Genomic DNA, 13,199 nt, shown 5'->3' with positions numbered 1-13,199 from the left:
AGAATCTCTGCTATGGCAGTAGAAAGCAGGGGAAAAAACCACCTTGTGTTCCAACAGTGGAATTCACAGGAACAAAGATAGTTTTGGGTCAAAACCAGTATCCTAAAAGTCCATCTGCAAACTGATAGGAGTTAAGGCTGTTTTGGGGTATCACACTACTCAAAGGAGTGAGTCATTGCCTACCTGCATATTCCGTTTCTCTTCTTTTGTAAACCTAAGACCTGTCTGGAGTTAGTGGCAACAGCAAAGTCTCAGAGCAAAGGGAATTCATTTTATCACAAATATAAGTATATAAGAGTAAGAGTCATTTGTCAACCTCTTGATTAGGTTAAAATAGAAGAACTTGTGGCCACCTCTCCCCAAGATCACTGGGAGACTTGGGAGTCTAAAGAAAATCAAACGAGGAAGACTTGAAATCAATCTTTACTGAACCTGACTGCCAACGTGACACATTAAATATTAGAGAAGTATTTCTAATAATTCCCTGAGAAGTCACAATATTCTCCATTGTTTGCATCAAGTGGTTTATTGCTGACCCTGTTCAACGGGGAAGTCTGAGTCCGGGCCATACTGTGCCTGATAACCTGGCTGGAGCAAAGTTAAAATTTCTGTGTTCTGATGCATGTCAGGATGGATGCAAATCAGACCAAATCTGCATTACTTTCTCCATGGAATAATTTACATCAGCCTCTGAATTTAATCAGCCAAAGGCAGGATGAATCAGGCTGTCTGTTACATAGCAGCTTGCTGAATCTCTTCTGTCTGGATAAATTCATCTGGAAGGAAGAACAAATTCTTCTGTTTGCTGAACTCTGATATTACATAGCCCGGATATTCAGTTATGCAACCAGCAGGATCCTTGGCAGCAGAACCATCACTATTTTTATACATACATTGGTGTCTAACGAGGCCACGCCCTTTAGCAATGCATATTTAATCTCCCTTGGTCCAGGGAGGTAACACTGGGACCTGACCAAACACAGGATGATTCCTGTGATTCCATGTCCCTGATGATGTACAATCTTCTGGACTGCTTAGGTTGTAACTTACACAGGAAGATCTTTTTGCCTGCCTGGAAAATCCAGCACCTCAACAGACTGACAAAATGAGATCGACAGATGTGTGCTGCATGTAAGATGCATGTGTTCAGCTGCTAACTTTTCATACTCTGTTTCTTTGCCAAAATTATTGGCTGCAGGCTTCGTGGTTTTGGTGGCTGCAGATATGTCCAGAAGATCTGTTTGAGTGCACTTTGTCAGAAAGGAATGCATCAAAAATAGTCACCTGATACACAGTGTCTTAGGCCACAGCAATAGACCGAGGAACCCTATGTGGTGTGTGTAGGCAAACATACAGCAACTTGGTGAGCACAGTGGCACCTCTATCTAGCATGGATTATTTCAGGGTGCCGGTATTCCCTTGGAAATTATGTGGCCTGACATTTAGTTTTCTGTATCATACTGTTGAAGGAAATTTAGCATTTTTCATCTGTTACAGCAAACATGATACCACATTTATTTGTTAACAGATGTGTCCTATTGCATGCCTGGACCTCAGTGCAGCGAAACTGCTATGGCTTAGCATGCGTTTGAATGACAAACACTAAATTGGGTTGTTCTTTTTGCACATTTCTTAGGTTTCTTTCTTTTGTCCAATTTTTGATGATGGTGTTATTCACTGATCAAAATAATAAATTGGTTCTTGTTTATCCAAATTTTTACAGATTCTGAGACCAACTGTCTGGATCTTACACTGTTTGGTATAAAAAGTAACAATGTACGCAGTATGAGCTCTTGTGGAGTTAGATCACTTGGAATAGTGGAAATCCACAGCAATGGTTTTCCTGCCTAAACTGCAGGCTCTTCAGAAAATATAGGAGAATCCCTAGTGTTCTACTGGAAAGAGTTAGAAAACTGTCTTCATTAAATTAAGTTATGATACATTTTTCAAAATGGTGATAATTAAATCCACTGCTGTTGCTCAATTGCCATTGTTTTAACGGCATTCATTTTATCTTCTATGTCTGATGGTGCATTTTGGTGTTTAACTTATGCAAGTTTGACCCATTATTTTTGTCTGTGCTTGAACCATCAGGCCTCAAGTATATGTCTTGCAGTGAAAAGTTTAATGAAAGATCCTAATAAAAGAGTTAAGGTAGCAAAAAGAAGAAGGCATTGAACCATTTGCCACAGTGTTGGACAGATGACAGAGCAAAGTCGTACCCTGCAGATATTTCTATCAAATCATAATGTCGATGGGTTTTGAAAAGAAACCTGGGATGCTCATTTGAAATAAAATAAGTGTTTAAAGAGAGAAGTTTATTGGAAACCTCAGAGTGATGGGAGGGTTGCAGGTTCTGAGCAACAACAGAGCACTATCTGTTTGCTTATTTTGTGGAAGGTTCTCGAGAATTATTTTTGTGTGTTTATGACTGACTTTGCCAGATTTACTACTAATGCTGATATTTCCATTCCAAATAATCCATTTGCACTACCTCTATGTGCTAGTACATTAAAAAAAAAAAAAAAAAAAAGAAAAAAAAAAGGGGAAAAAAAAAAGGTGGAAATAATAAAACTTTCCTCTGTAAAGTGTGTGCTTGGCTCAGGTTTGACTTGAACCCACAGAATTTGATTTGAAAACAGCCCATGAGGTTTTAGTCTAACAGACTCTGCTGTCTCTGAGATGTATTTGCCTGTAAGCAGAAAACAACCTGTGTACAGGAAACACTGACATCTTTAACACCATCTTGGGTGAAGATAGTCTGTGTGTATTGCATGACAGCTTCTTGACTTAGTTTTATTGATGTAATTTCTGGTGGTACTTGTTAAATTGTTTAGAAGCTTTCATATCACCCTGGAAATATATAGACATACAGTATGTGAAGATTTCATTTGTTTAATTTCCTAGGAAAAAAAAAATAACTAGAATTGCTTTTCTACACAGATAAGAGGGTTTATAGTGTGAGACCTTGTTGCGGGGCACAGGATGCATGAGTGTGCATGGGCAGCAGTGAGAAACAAATTACGTCTCAATGTCTGCCAGTTGGGGCAGTTAATTATAGCACCAGTGTGCCAGCGCTTTACAGGGTTAAAGCTATTTTTATAGAGATGAGTAGGGACAGTGGCACTCCAGAAAACAGTGTGCATGTTGGTTGTACGTGTATAAAGACAAGCTAAACCCTCCTCCCACCCGGGGCTTGGTCATGCATTTGCAGCTTCAATTAAAACTCTCAGTGAAGTTATTCACAGGTTCTGCTTGAATAAGGACCTATCCAATGGTTTTTTCTCTGGGGGAACATTATACTGCCTGTCTGTATGGTGTATGACTGCAGTACAAATGGTAATATTTTTTTCAATCCTTTTAACCTTGCACATGTAAGTAAAGATTGGAGAGAGACATAGTTGTAACTGAAGGACGTGGGAAAAGCAGGCAAAAAGAATGTTTGAAGATATGCAAGATTAATTTGTCTGTAGATTCCATGTTTTTGTTATGGGATTTCAGTAATTTAACACGTGAGGTACCAGAACGGTTATGTGGAAAGGGGGTCGGATCTAAATTTAATAGAATTATATTAACAAGATTGTATTTAATACAAGTGTTTTCATGTTACTTAAAATTTTTAATTTATATTTTTTTGTTATGTTTTTAAGCACCTGACGTTTCAAAGGGAGTTTGATTCTGATTCTCTCAGGCACTATAGCTGGGCTGCAGACACCTTGGACAATGTTAACCTTGTTTCAAGTCCCATCCATTCCGGGTAGGTCACTTAACAGATTTCCTTTATCTTTAAATGTGGAAGTGTATTGTTAGCTGAAGAATACAGCCTGCTGTAATGGCTGATAACATGCCTATTCCTGCTCCAGCTGAAGCCAGTGGCAAAATTCACAGTGACTTCAAGGAGGGTGCTTAATAAGAAGAGTCAGTCTAAATTCTTGCATATCAAACCAAAAACTTGCTTCTGCACTTGGTTTTCTGAATGCCAAAACATTGTAATCCCACAGGCTTCTCTTTAATAGTCCTGGTTTGCTGCTTCTGTTGCTTATGCTTTGCTTTTAAGTGTCATAAGGTGATTTTGTTTGAATTGTATTAAATTATTTGGAATATTAAATCAGAGATCTAATGTTATGCTTTCTGCTCTTTCGTAGAGAAAAAAATAGGGGACTTTAATTTAACCTCTTATTTTATACATACTTCCAAACTGCTGCCTATTCTCCAATATCTATAGATTGATTTTACTATTCATTTACTTATGAGTCATTGCTGTAGTTCTGGTGTTTCTTGACATAGACTTGATTTAAATGCAGTGTTTGAATGACTATTGTAGAAATTTACAAATACGTGTGTAACTGAAAGGAATCATTGCATATGAGATGACTGTCTAGTACAAATATTTGTTGTTTAATTTTCAACATCAGAACATTGAATTTCACATCCTTTTCAATTTACTTCTCCATTTTGTGACTTATTACATTCTCATAATGAAAATGAGTGCAGCACATACCAAAAGATTTCAGTTCCAAAACAGCAGCAAGTCCCACAAATCTAAAACTACAGTCCCACAATACATGTAAGCACCTGCTTCTGCTGAACAGATCTATACAATGGTGGATTTAGGGGTCTTGAGCTGATAAAACACTGCATACGGTCAATGCTAGCATTGAAATGTCAAGAATTGCAGAATAAAAAACTCAAGTCTGTTGGTTATCGCAGAAAGGTATGTCAGCAAAGGACCTCAGGGAGCTGGTAGTCCACCCATTTGCATTACAGCAGCATAAAATATAGTCAAGCCATTCCTGAAATACGTTTACATTTTTTTATGGTCACTGAAAATAAGAGATTATATAGTTTCCCAGCTTCAGTAATTCACTATCCTTTGTTACGATATTTCTTCCCCTTACTTAAATGCAACTTAAAATTTCTTTGCTGCATATTAAGCCTATTTGTTGTTGTACCCATGGTAGTCGCAGAGTACAATACCTTGCAGGTCTCTTAACAATGTTTTATATGTTGGAAGACATGTAATCCTCTCTTTTATAGACCAAAATGTCCCAGCTCCTCCTAGGTGACGCTTTCCACATTTCAGTGCATTCTTGTTGCTGTCCCCTGGCTCTCTCCAGTTTGATGATAGCTTATTTCTAAGCCAGGATCACTACCTCTTTGGTTTGACACATGATACACTTCGTCTTAAGCAATCCCACAATAAAGACTGCCATTTTGGTAATTACAGTTTCTATTGATGGGTGTTCTTGGTCCTTTTCTGAAATTCTGTAGTCTGGTTATTTTTTCTGTTTTGTGCTTACGTGTTTGCTTTTGCCTTTATGGATCTTTAAGGTTCCTCCTGAGCCTCCTTTTCTCCAGCCTAAACAAACCCGAGTTCCCTCAGCCACTGCTCATCAGACTTGTGCTCGACACCTTTCACCAGCTTCGTTGTCCTTCTTTGGACACGCTCCAGCACCTCAGTGTCTTGTAGTGAGTGGCCAAAAACTGAACAGTTTGTTGGTTCAAGACCTTTTTCCAATTGTAGCAAGATAACTTTTAATTTTGATCCAAAGACTTTTCAGACCTTCTTTCTGTCCAGTGTTCAAATCGGGAATGAAGACATTAGCTTAGTACCTGGCCCAGGGCAGCATGGTGAAATCTGCGCTTGAAGTTTCCTTTCCGTTTAACTGTAAAGCACTGATGGTATCTCATTTGAGGTAACTTCTTAGATGATTATGCTCTTATCTATACTGTACCGGTTGCTTGCCTAAATACCAAGACAGTACTTGGTACTTGGCTACTGGGGAAGTTACCCTGTCAAAGAAGGAAGGTAAATTAACCTGAGGGCAGTTACTCCTGCCACTCATGTTTTGGCTCAGCTGGTGGCAGGCGAGTTGTAATCTCTTGATTATCCTTTAGGCCCTTATAGATTGATTGTTGGATAATTTATTCCTGAATATTTCTGGTAATTGGAGTTAAAATGATCGGTCTAAAATTTTCTGGCTCCTTCTGATCCTGGTACAAAATGGGTCTGATGTTTGAATCCTGCCAGTCCTCTGGGACAATACTTGTCTGTCATTAGTTCTGCAGCATGCTCACTGATGGTTCCAACCCTCCAAAACATATATTCTTTGGACGTGGGAACTTTCACATCAACTACTTCAGATACGATCCCTTTGTACATCAGTCCTTGCTAATTCCAGACATAGCCTTAGCTGCTGCAGACCTGCAGCAGTGGAGCAGACTGGGGGGGTGCAGGGGAGGGAGAGAATCTGAGCATGGAATATTCCCCAAACAGGTATAGCTTTTCTGACCTGTCACATTTCTCATTTGGCAGATAAAGTCCATCAGAAATGATGCCCTGATGACTCGGTTGCTTTGTTAGGAAAATACCCTCACTCATAATTTATTTTCTTTTCAGTTGTGGCCCCGTGTTATAATACGATACTGTTGGGGTTTCCCTCTTATCTTCATCTGGGGGCATGCAACAGATGTTCCCTTCACATCCTCGAGTACCTCAACACATCTCATATGCAGAGGATTGTGACTTTTTTGTGTCCTTCTGTCAGTCTGTTTCTGAAGAGCAACTCCTCCTCTGCTTGTTTGCAGCACTTCATCCCCGGCTTTGTCCCATCCTTTCGGTGGCCATAGGCAAAGGCATGCAGGCTGCCCTGTGGTGCGGGTCACCCTGAGGCCAGGGCCTGACCCCACCACTCTGTGCATTCCTCATCCACCCCCAGGCTCGGCAACGTGCCAGCCACGCTGGGGGAGCTCCTCTGCAGCCAGCTGCCCCGCGTTGCTCTTTTCCCCCTCTACCCACTGTCAGAAGGGAGCATCAAAGTTTGCTCCTGTTTCTTCACTGAGGCAGAAGGGGAATTTTAGGAGCAGGATGTGGAGATCCAGCAGTGTATCAGTGAAAGGGGAAGAAAGAAGGAATTGTTGGCAGTAATTTCAACTCTTCTGGTTTTTCCTTTTTTTAAGCCAAGATAATGGTTTATATTTTTCTTTTTGAGCTCAGATGAGTTGTTTTGCCAGTGTATATTTTGAATGGGGTCCATTGTAAGCAGTACTTTGAAATGTGTCATGAATCTTGAGGCCTCTGGAAGGGTAGAGACCCTTCACCAAAATGACCTTCAGCTTTCAGATGTGAGCTTGCTGGTGAAACTGAAATGTGGGTGTGCTCTCTTCATGTTGCTTTTTTTAACTCCTTGGTTGTCTTAGCCAAAAGAAAAAAAATTAATGTGTCACACTGTCTTCCATATTGAGAAACTCAGAAATACCGCATCCAGTCTTGCAAGGTGGAATACATCAGATTGATTATAGTTTACTCCAACCTCCTGTACACACAGAAGAGCTCATTTTTGAAAGCAGTGTAATGAATGGCATGGAGTGATGCTTCTTTCAAGTATCCTGCCGTACATTACACTTTACACATTCTACTTTGGAAAATAAACTGCTATAGAGAAGTGCAAGAATTCGTTCTCCGTGGCACAGTGCGGCATGCTTTGGGAATTAAATAAAGAAGCTGTGTTACAATAAATTCTCTGTTGACCTAAGTAAATTGCAAATGTTTTTCTCTTCTCCATGTGCTTCTGCATTTCTCAGAGAAATGATGGACTTGTGCTAACTAATTAAATGAACACTTTCTTTCAGATTTTTTTTCCCACGTGTAGTACAGTCTATGTGACATAGGTCACAATATGGGAAACAAAAGCCAAATAATTTCTAAAGTTGGCCTTTGAATGTGCTGCTTTTGTTATTTTGCTGATTGTTACTTTTCCTTTATGCTTATTATTGATATTTTCTGTTGCTTGCTTCTAATTATCTTACATTAATTTTTCCCATTTGCTTTCTAAATTATTTTGCAGCTATTCCTCTCCACTCCCCCAGTATGATTCAAGGTGATAACTCTGTGCTTTCTGTGACTCCTCATTTTATTATCTTTTTTTAAACTTTTTTCCCACAGTGTGTGTAGATGTTTGTAGTGCATCCGCCCACATCCTCATCCCTTCCATGTATTCAAGTAGAAATGCTCATTAGCATTTAGAGTTGTGTTTTAGAGATCATATTGTAGTTCCCATTATTAGTGCAACATTAATTTAGGTAAGCATCAGCTACTAATCTTTTTGATAGAAAGTGCATGAAATACTGTTTGGAATTATTGTTATTGTTTCAAACTGTAAATTACTAATTTGAGAACTAAACAAGGAAATAATTAATATGCTGTCGACAACGATTACCTTTATATGGGAGCAATATGCATAAAGGCTGATTTGCTAAAGGTTTTGTCTTCACTGAAGGCTGCAGTGCAGTTTAGACACCAAAGGTGGCTGTAACAGGCTAGTTCCTGCGGTTGGGCATAGACCCATGAGTCAAGGTTTTATCTACCCTTGCTGTGAGCAGTGTGCATTGGCAGTGCTAAGCCCCACATTGCCAAGGTTGAACTGACCTTGAAATCTACAGCCTAAATGTACCTGAGAACTTGGGGCCTGACTTTTACAGGTACTTTATTTTAACTTCCACGGATTATTTTTTTTTAATTATTAATTTGTCAGTTGATTTAGGTGCCTAGAGATTTTTGACAATCCACTCTTACATACTTGCGTCATTTAAATAGTTTGTATACAGAGACAGCATCTTATCTGAGCGCAAGCTTTAGCATTTTTGCATTAGATGAAAAACTGCTTTTTTTTTTTTAATTAATTCTGAGATGGCTTAACATGCCAGTAATTGCATACATGATAGGCAGCTCTCTAAAACATTGCTTTGTGCCGAGCCATCAGGCCAAGCTCAGCCTTGCCAAGCTTCCTGGCAGGCCCCTCTGTTGCTCTGTGGTGCACCGACCAGATGTGCCTTCTCAGAGCTGCTGCAGCATCAGCCCTGAAGGGATGCTCCAGCCAGCCACCCCTCCACCCTGCTCACTTCCATGTAGTCTGAAGGGCCCTATCCTCTCTGCAGACAAAAACCATGCACATTTTTAAAAGGCCACTGAGGTGCCAATTGTAACAGATTCCTTTCAGTATTCTCCCTTCACTGACCAAGAGCTGTGGGTTCCTGCTTAGTATTTGACTTTGCTTCATCGTAAATGATAATGGATTGTCTTGAACTCTCTTCACAGCTAGTCACAAGCTGGCTCCTTGTCAGCCCTGAAGAACAGCCACTGGCCCACCCTTCCACAGGCTCAGTGGCATCAGCCTTCACCATCCACCGTATAGAGCAGTTGCAGGGAGAAAATGCAACATAAACATGCTGACAGTCTAATAGTGCTCAGTGAGCCAAGGGGAGGGGGAACCAAAGGTCCAGGCTCTCTAGAGCTGTTGCCTTTGCTTGGTACAGCCTTCTGTTAGCAAACAGGAAAGTGTTCCTGTCAACAGAGTTTACAAACATCTAAGATCTTACGATCTATAAGTATTAAGTTTAACATAACTTACATACTCTATAATTCAAAGACTGAACGTGTTGTTTTTGACATAGATCTAGTATTTGTAGAAAGCACTTGATTAGCCATTCAGCAAAGATCCCGTCCCAGTGAAACAATTCCTCTTATAAGGAACTGGGGTACCCTAGCAGCAAAGATTGGATTTGTTCAGTAGAGTACAATGTGTTTATCTAGGAGAGAAGTGTGGATACAATTTATTTGTATGAAAACTATTGTGAAATATCATTAATTTTATTGCATGCTTTAGTACTGTAAAATGTCTGGGCCACAAGAAATGATAGATTTGGTTTAGGGTCATCCCAGAGTGCTTTTTCACCTCCCCATCTTTAACTGATGGATTTTAATTTGGTTTGAAGAAAAGCAATATAGCCATTTCTTTATCTGGAATCCAGTTGGACAACCTTTCTGTCGTGCTTCATATTTTTACAGCTTGTGTCCCTATCCGCCTGTCTCCTGCAGACCGCTAAATACCAAGTTTTGACCAGAGTCCTGCTTTTGTGCAGATTTTCCCAACCCACGGTGGCCGGATTTCAGAATGCAGTTTATTTGCAGGCCTGGCCAATGCACTTCAGCTGTTACTTTTGATACCCTGCTGTGTCAAAAGCAAATGTAACAGTCTTGCACAAATTCCCATTCATACTTCAGAGCATTTGGGGGCTTTTTCAAAGAATCTTCATGAGCCCCCTGGATTATTGGCTCCTACCCTAGTTCAATTTGCAGTAGGGAACCAGGAAATTGAATGGATTCACCTGTTAATCATGTGAAGGTTTAATTCTTAAGATCTGGAAGTTTTGGCGACAGCCTTGCTAATAGTGAAACCATACAGCAGATGTACCAGCTATGTCAGTGTCTGCATAGCATACAGACAGAGAAAACAAAAATCGTATTAGCATTAAGACTGAGTTGGTAACTCATGTCCCTCTTGATACTGGCCTGTTACTACATCTTCTGCCTGAAGCTAGTCTCTCTCAGAAGCTTATGGTAGAGAGGAAAAGGGAAGGTATTCTGGAGCACCAGTGGAGACACACACACCACCCCCACCCCCCATAACTATTTAGAGCTGCAGGAAGCTGTATGTGTTGATCCCTGTAAAGGGGAAGGATTTTTGCTGCAGAGTTTTGAAACAGGCTGATTTTTGGTCCTGGGAGGACACTCTGCTTTCCTGTCACTGTTCTGTTAAAGACAGTAATGCTTCATGTATGCAGCTTCTCAGCATTTCATAGCTGAAATAAACCACAGCTGTTAATGATGTTTTTCTTGTTAATATTAATTATTCCCTTGCTAATGGAAATAATTTTATTTTAAAACCTACCACTAACCACTTACAAATATAATTGCTTACCCTTAAATGGAAAATTATGCCTTGGAATGACACTGGCAAATGTGATTTTTCTTTAACGTCACTTTTTGCTAAGGAATGTCATCTTCACAGAGGAGTAATGACATGATTTCCTCCAGAGTGCCAGCAGCCTAAGGAAAGTAATATACTTGATATTCTCACTATTCCGCACCAGTGGAAGCCCTTAGTAGCCTGGACTGACTGTCACTCATGGTGCCAGCACTCGCTCTGCCAGCCGTCAGGAGTGTTTGCAAATGAGACTGTGAGGAGGTTTTTGAAGACTGAGATTCCCCAAAATAATAAGCATTTTTAATTCTCATTTTTCTACACTGTCTGGTTCCTTTCTGCAAGTGAGGCTAATTACTGTTGTTTATGGACAGTAGAGCTAACAGTAATGGAGGGGTGTTTTTAAATTCTAATAAACTAGTTCTAATACACTGCTTGTGTACTCTTAATCTAAATTACTCAGTAGCACCTGTTCATTTCACCATGACGTTGCTAGACCTTTAGCAACTCCTGCTTTTGATAACCAATAGTTAACATGTAAGTATAAGGTTTTTTAAAGAATCTTCATGTCCTTTTTAGTTTAGCTGGGGTTGGGAGGATTTTTCTAATAAAGTTTTAAAGACTGTGGTGGTTGACTTTTTGCTGATGATCTGCTTGCTTTGTGACCATTTTCATTGACATGTTTCCTTTTTCCTACAGTTTCCTGGTTAGTTTTATGGTTGATGCACGTGGGGGTTCGATGAGGGGTAGTCGCCATCATGGAATGAGAATAATTATCCCACCACGCAAGTGTACAGCACCAACCCGCATCACTTGCCGCTTGGTAAAGAGGCATAAACTGGCCAGCCCACCACCGATGGTTGAAGGAGAAGGATTAGCCAGTAGACTTGTAGAAATGGGGCCAGCAGGGGCACAGTTTTTAGGGTAAGTTTTTATATGATTTTCATTGTTTACACTCATGTTGCATCTTTCATTTCCTTTATCCTGTGAATCTGACTAGTTAAACATTGACTCTTCCCTCATTTGAGCACATAAGATAGGCTACTTAAATTGAAATATTAAAAAATGCCAACCTGCCATTCCTTCCAGAAAGTACCCTTGTATTTTAAGGGGAGCTTTGCCTTGTATGGTGACTGCAGGATGGAGCTGAAGGTAAGGAAAGCCATGGAAAGGCCAAGTCCTGCCCCCATCTACTCATGCAACCTGCCTTTGAAATCAGGAGCCACACACCTATAACCCAGAACAGGTTTTGGCCCTTTCTCTCATAGAGTACCAGAGAAACATCACAGTCACAAAAAAAAGGGTCCTAAAGTCACCTACAAGAACTCAAATATTGAGCTCTGTTCCCTATGCCATGGCATGTGCACAGCTCCTGCTGGAGTTGCTGGGAGCTGCCTGTCTCCATCCTGTGGAGCAAAGCCACTGGTAGTGACAGCGGAGCACTTAATGTAGAGCATCAAGTAGTACAAATGCTAGGAACTGACTTTTTTTAAAGGTTAAAATAGAGGAAACGATCCACTATGATGTGGCTTTTTTTTCCCTAATTATAAATTTTGTTCGTTACCATGAGTGGCACCCTGGTGTAAACTGCTGGTTCTGTCGGGAATGACAGCTTGTTCCTAATTTCCCCTTCTTGTTTCTCTTCCTGCTGCATGGATGTTATTCAGTAAACTGCATCTTCCTAACACTCCTCCCCCTCTAAATGAGGGCGAGAGCATGGTTAGCCGAATCCTGCAGCTTGGTCCACAAGGAACAAAATTTATTGGGTAGGATATGTACGGAAAAGATACAGAATGTTTACAGTTTTTCTTTTGTTTCAAATTTTTTGTTATTCCCATTTTTTTTTTTAAGTTTTCTAAAGCTTTCAGTTGATTTATGTCACTGAAAGAAAATCATAGTGGCTTGATTTAATATAGCTCTGCTACTACCTTGTGCTTATAGGCATGTAAAATTCACTGCCAGCATTCTGCTTTCATAACTTCTGTGCTTTTGTAATTTTTTAAATTTGAAGTGTTTCAACTACATCAAGTACATTTTAATACACAGTGACAGTCCTTTAAGTTCAACCCTGTGGTAGAGAAGGTATTTACAGGCCTTAAGTGAGTCTATTTTGGGAAGAGCATTTGTAAAATGTGATTGCATAAAGTCTTTTAAAGATCATTTAGAAAAAATGTCATTGAGTGAATGAATTCATTCACCAAAGTTGGAGAAACACTGATCTTTTCAAACTGCAAGAGGCATCTTATTAAATTTATAAAGCCACGTATGCTACCCAAAGGAACTGCAGTGTATAATCTAAAAATGAAAGAATGTTTCCGTATATTTTTGACTGTTGTTTTCAAACCCTATTGTGAAATCTATTGCATTAGGTTTTCAAAATATTGGTGAGTGTTTGGCGTTCCAAACCTGTTCAATACCTTCTCACTGAGTATTCTT

At 39.9% G+C, this 13,199-nt stretch overlaps 1 protein-coding gene across 1 annotated transcript in view; it reads left to right on the top strand.

Annotated features, from left to right (window-relative positions):
* The window catches only part of ANK3 (ankyrin 3), a 208,328-nt gene that overhangs the window by 140,032 nt on the left and 55,097 nt on the right, over positions 1-13,199 (top strand). Inside the window, 3 exon segments of the mRNA XM_037399071.1 lie at positions 3,651-3,757; positions 7,848-7,880; positions 11,463-11,687. Of these exon segments, the coding sequence (XP_037254968.1) occupies positions 3,651-3,757; positions 7,848-7,880; positions 11,463-11,687 (365 nt within the window).

Source organism: Falco rusticolus, chromosome 9 (genome assembly GCF_015220075.1).
Source record: "Falco rusticolus isolate bFalRus1 chromosome 9, bFalRus1.pri, whole genome shotgun sequence".
Taxonomy (NCBI): Eukaryota; Metazoa; Chordata; class Aves; order Falconiformes; family Falconidae; genus Falco; species Falco rusticolus.
This window is presented reverse-complemented; position numbering and strand designations above follow the sequence as displayed.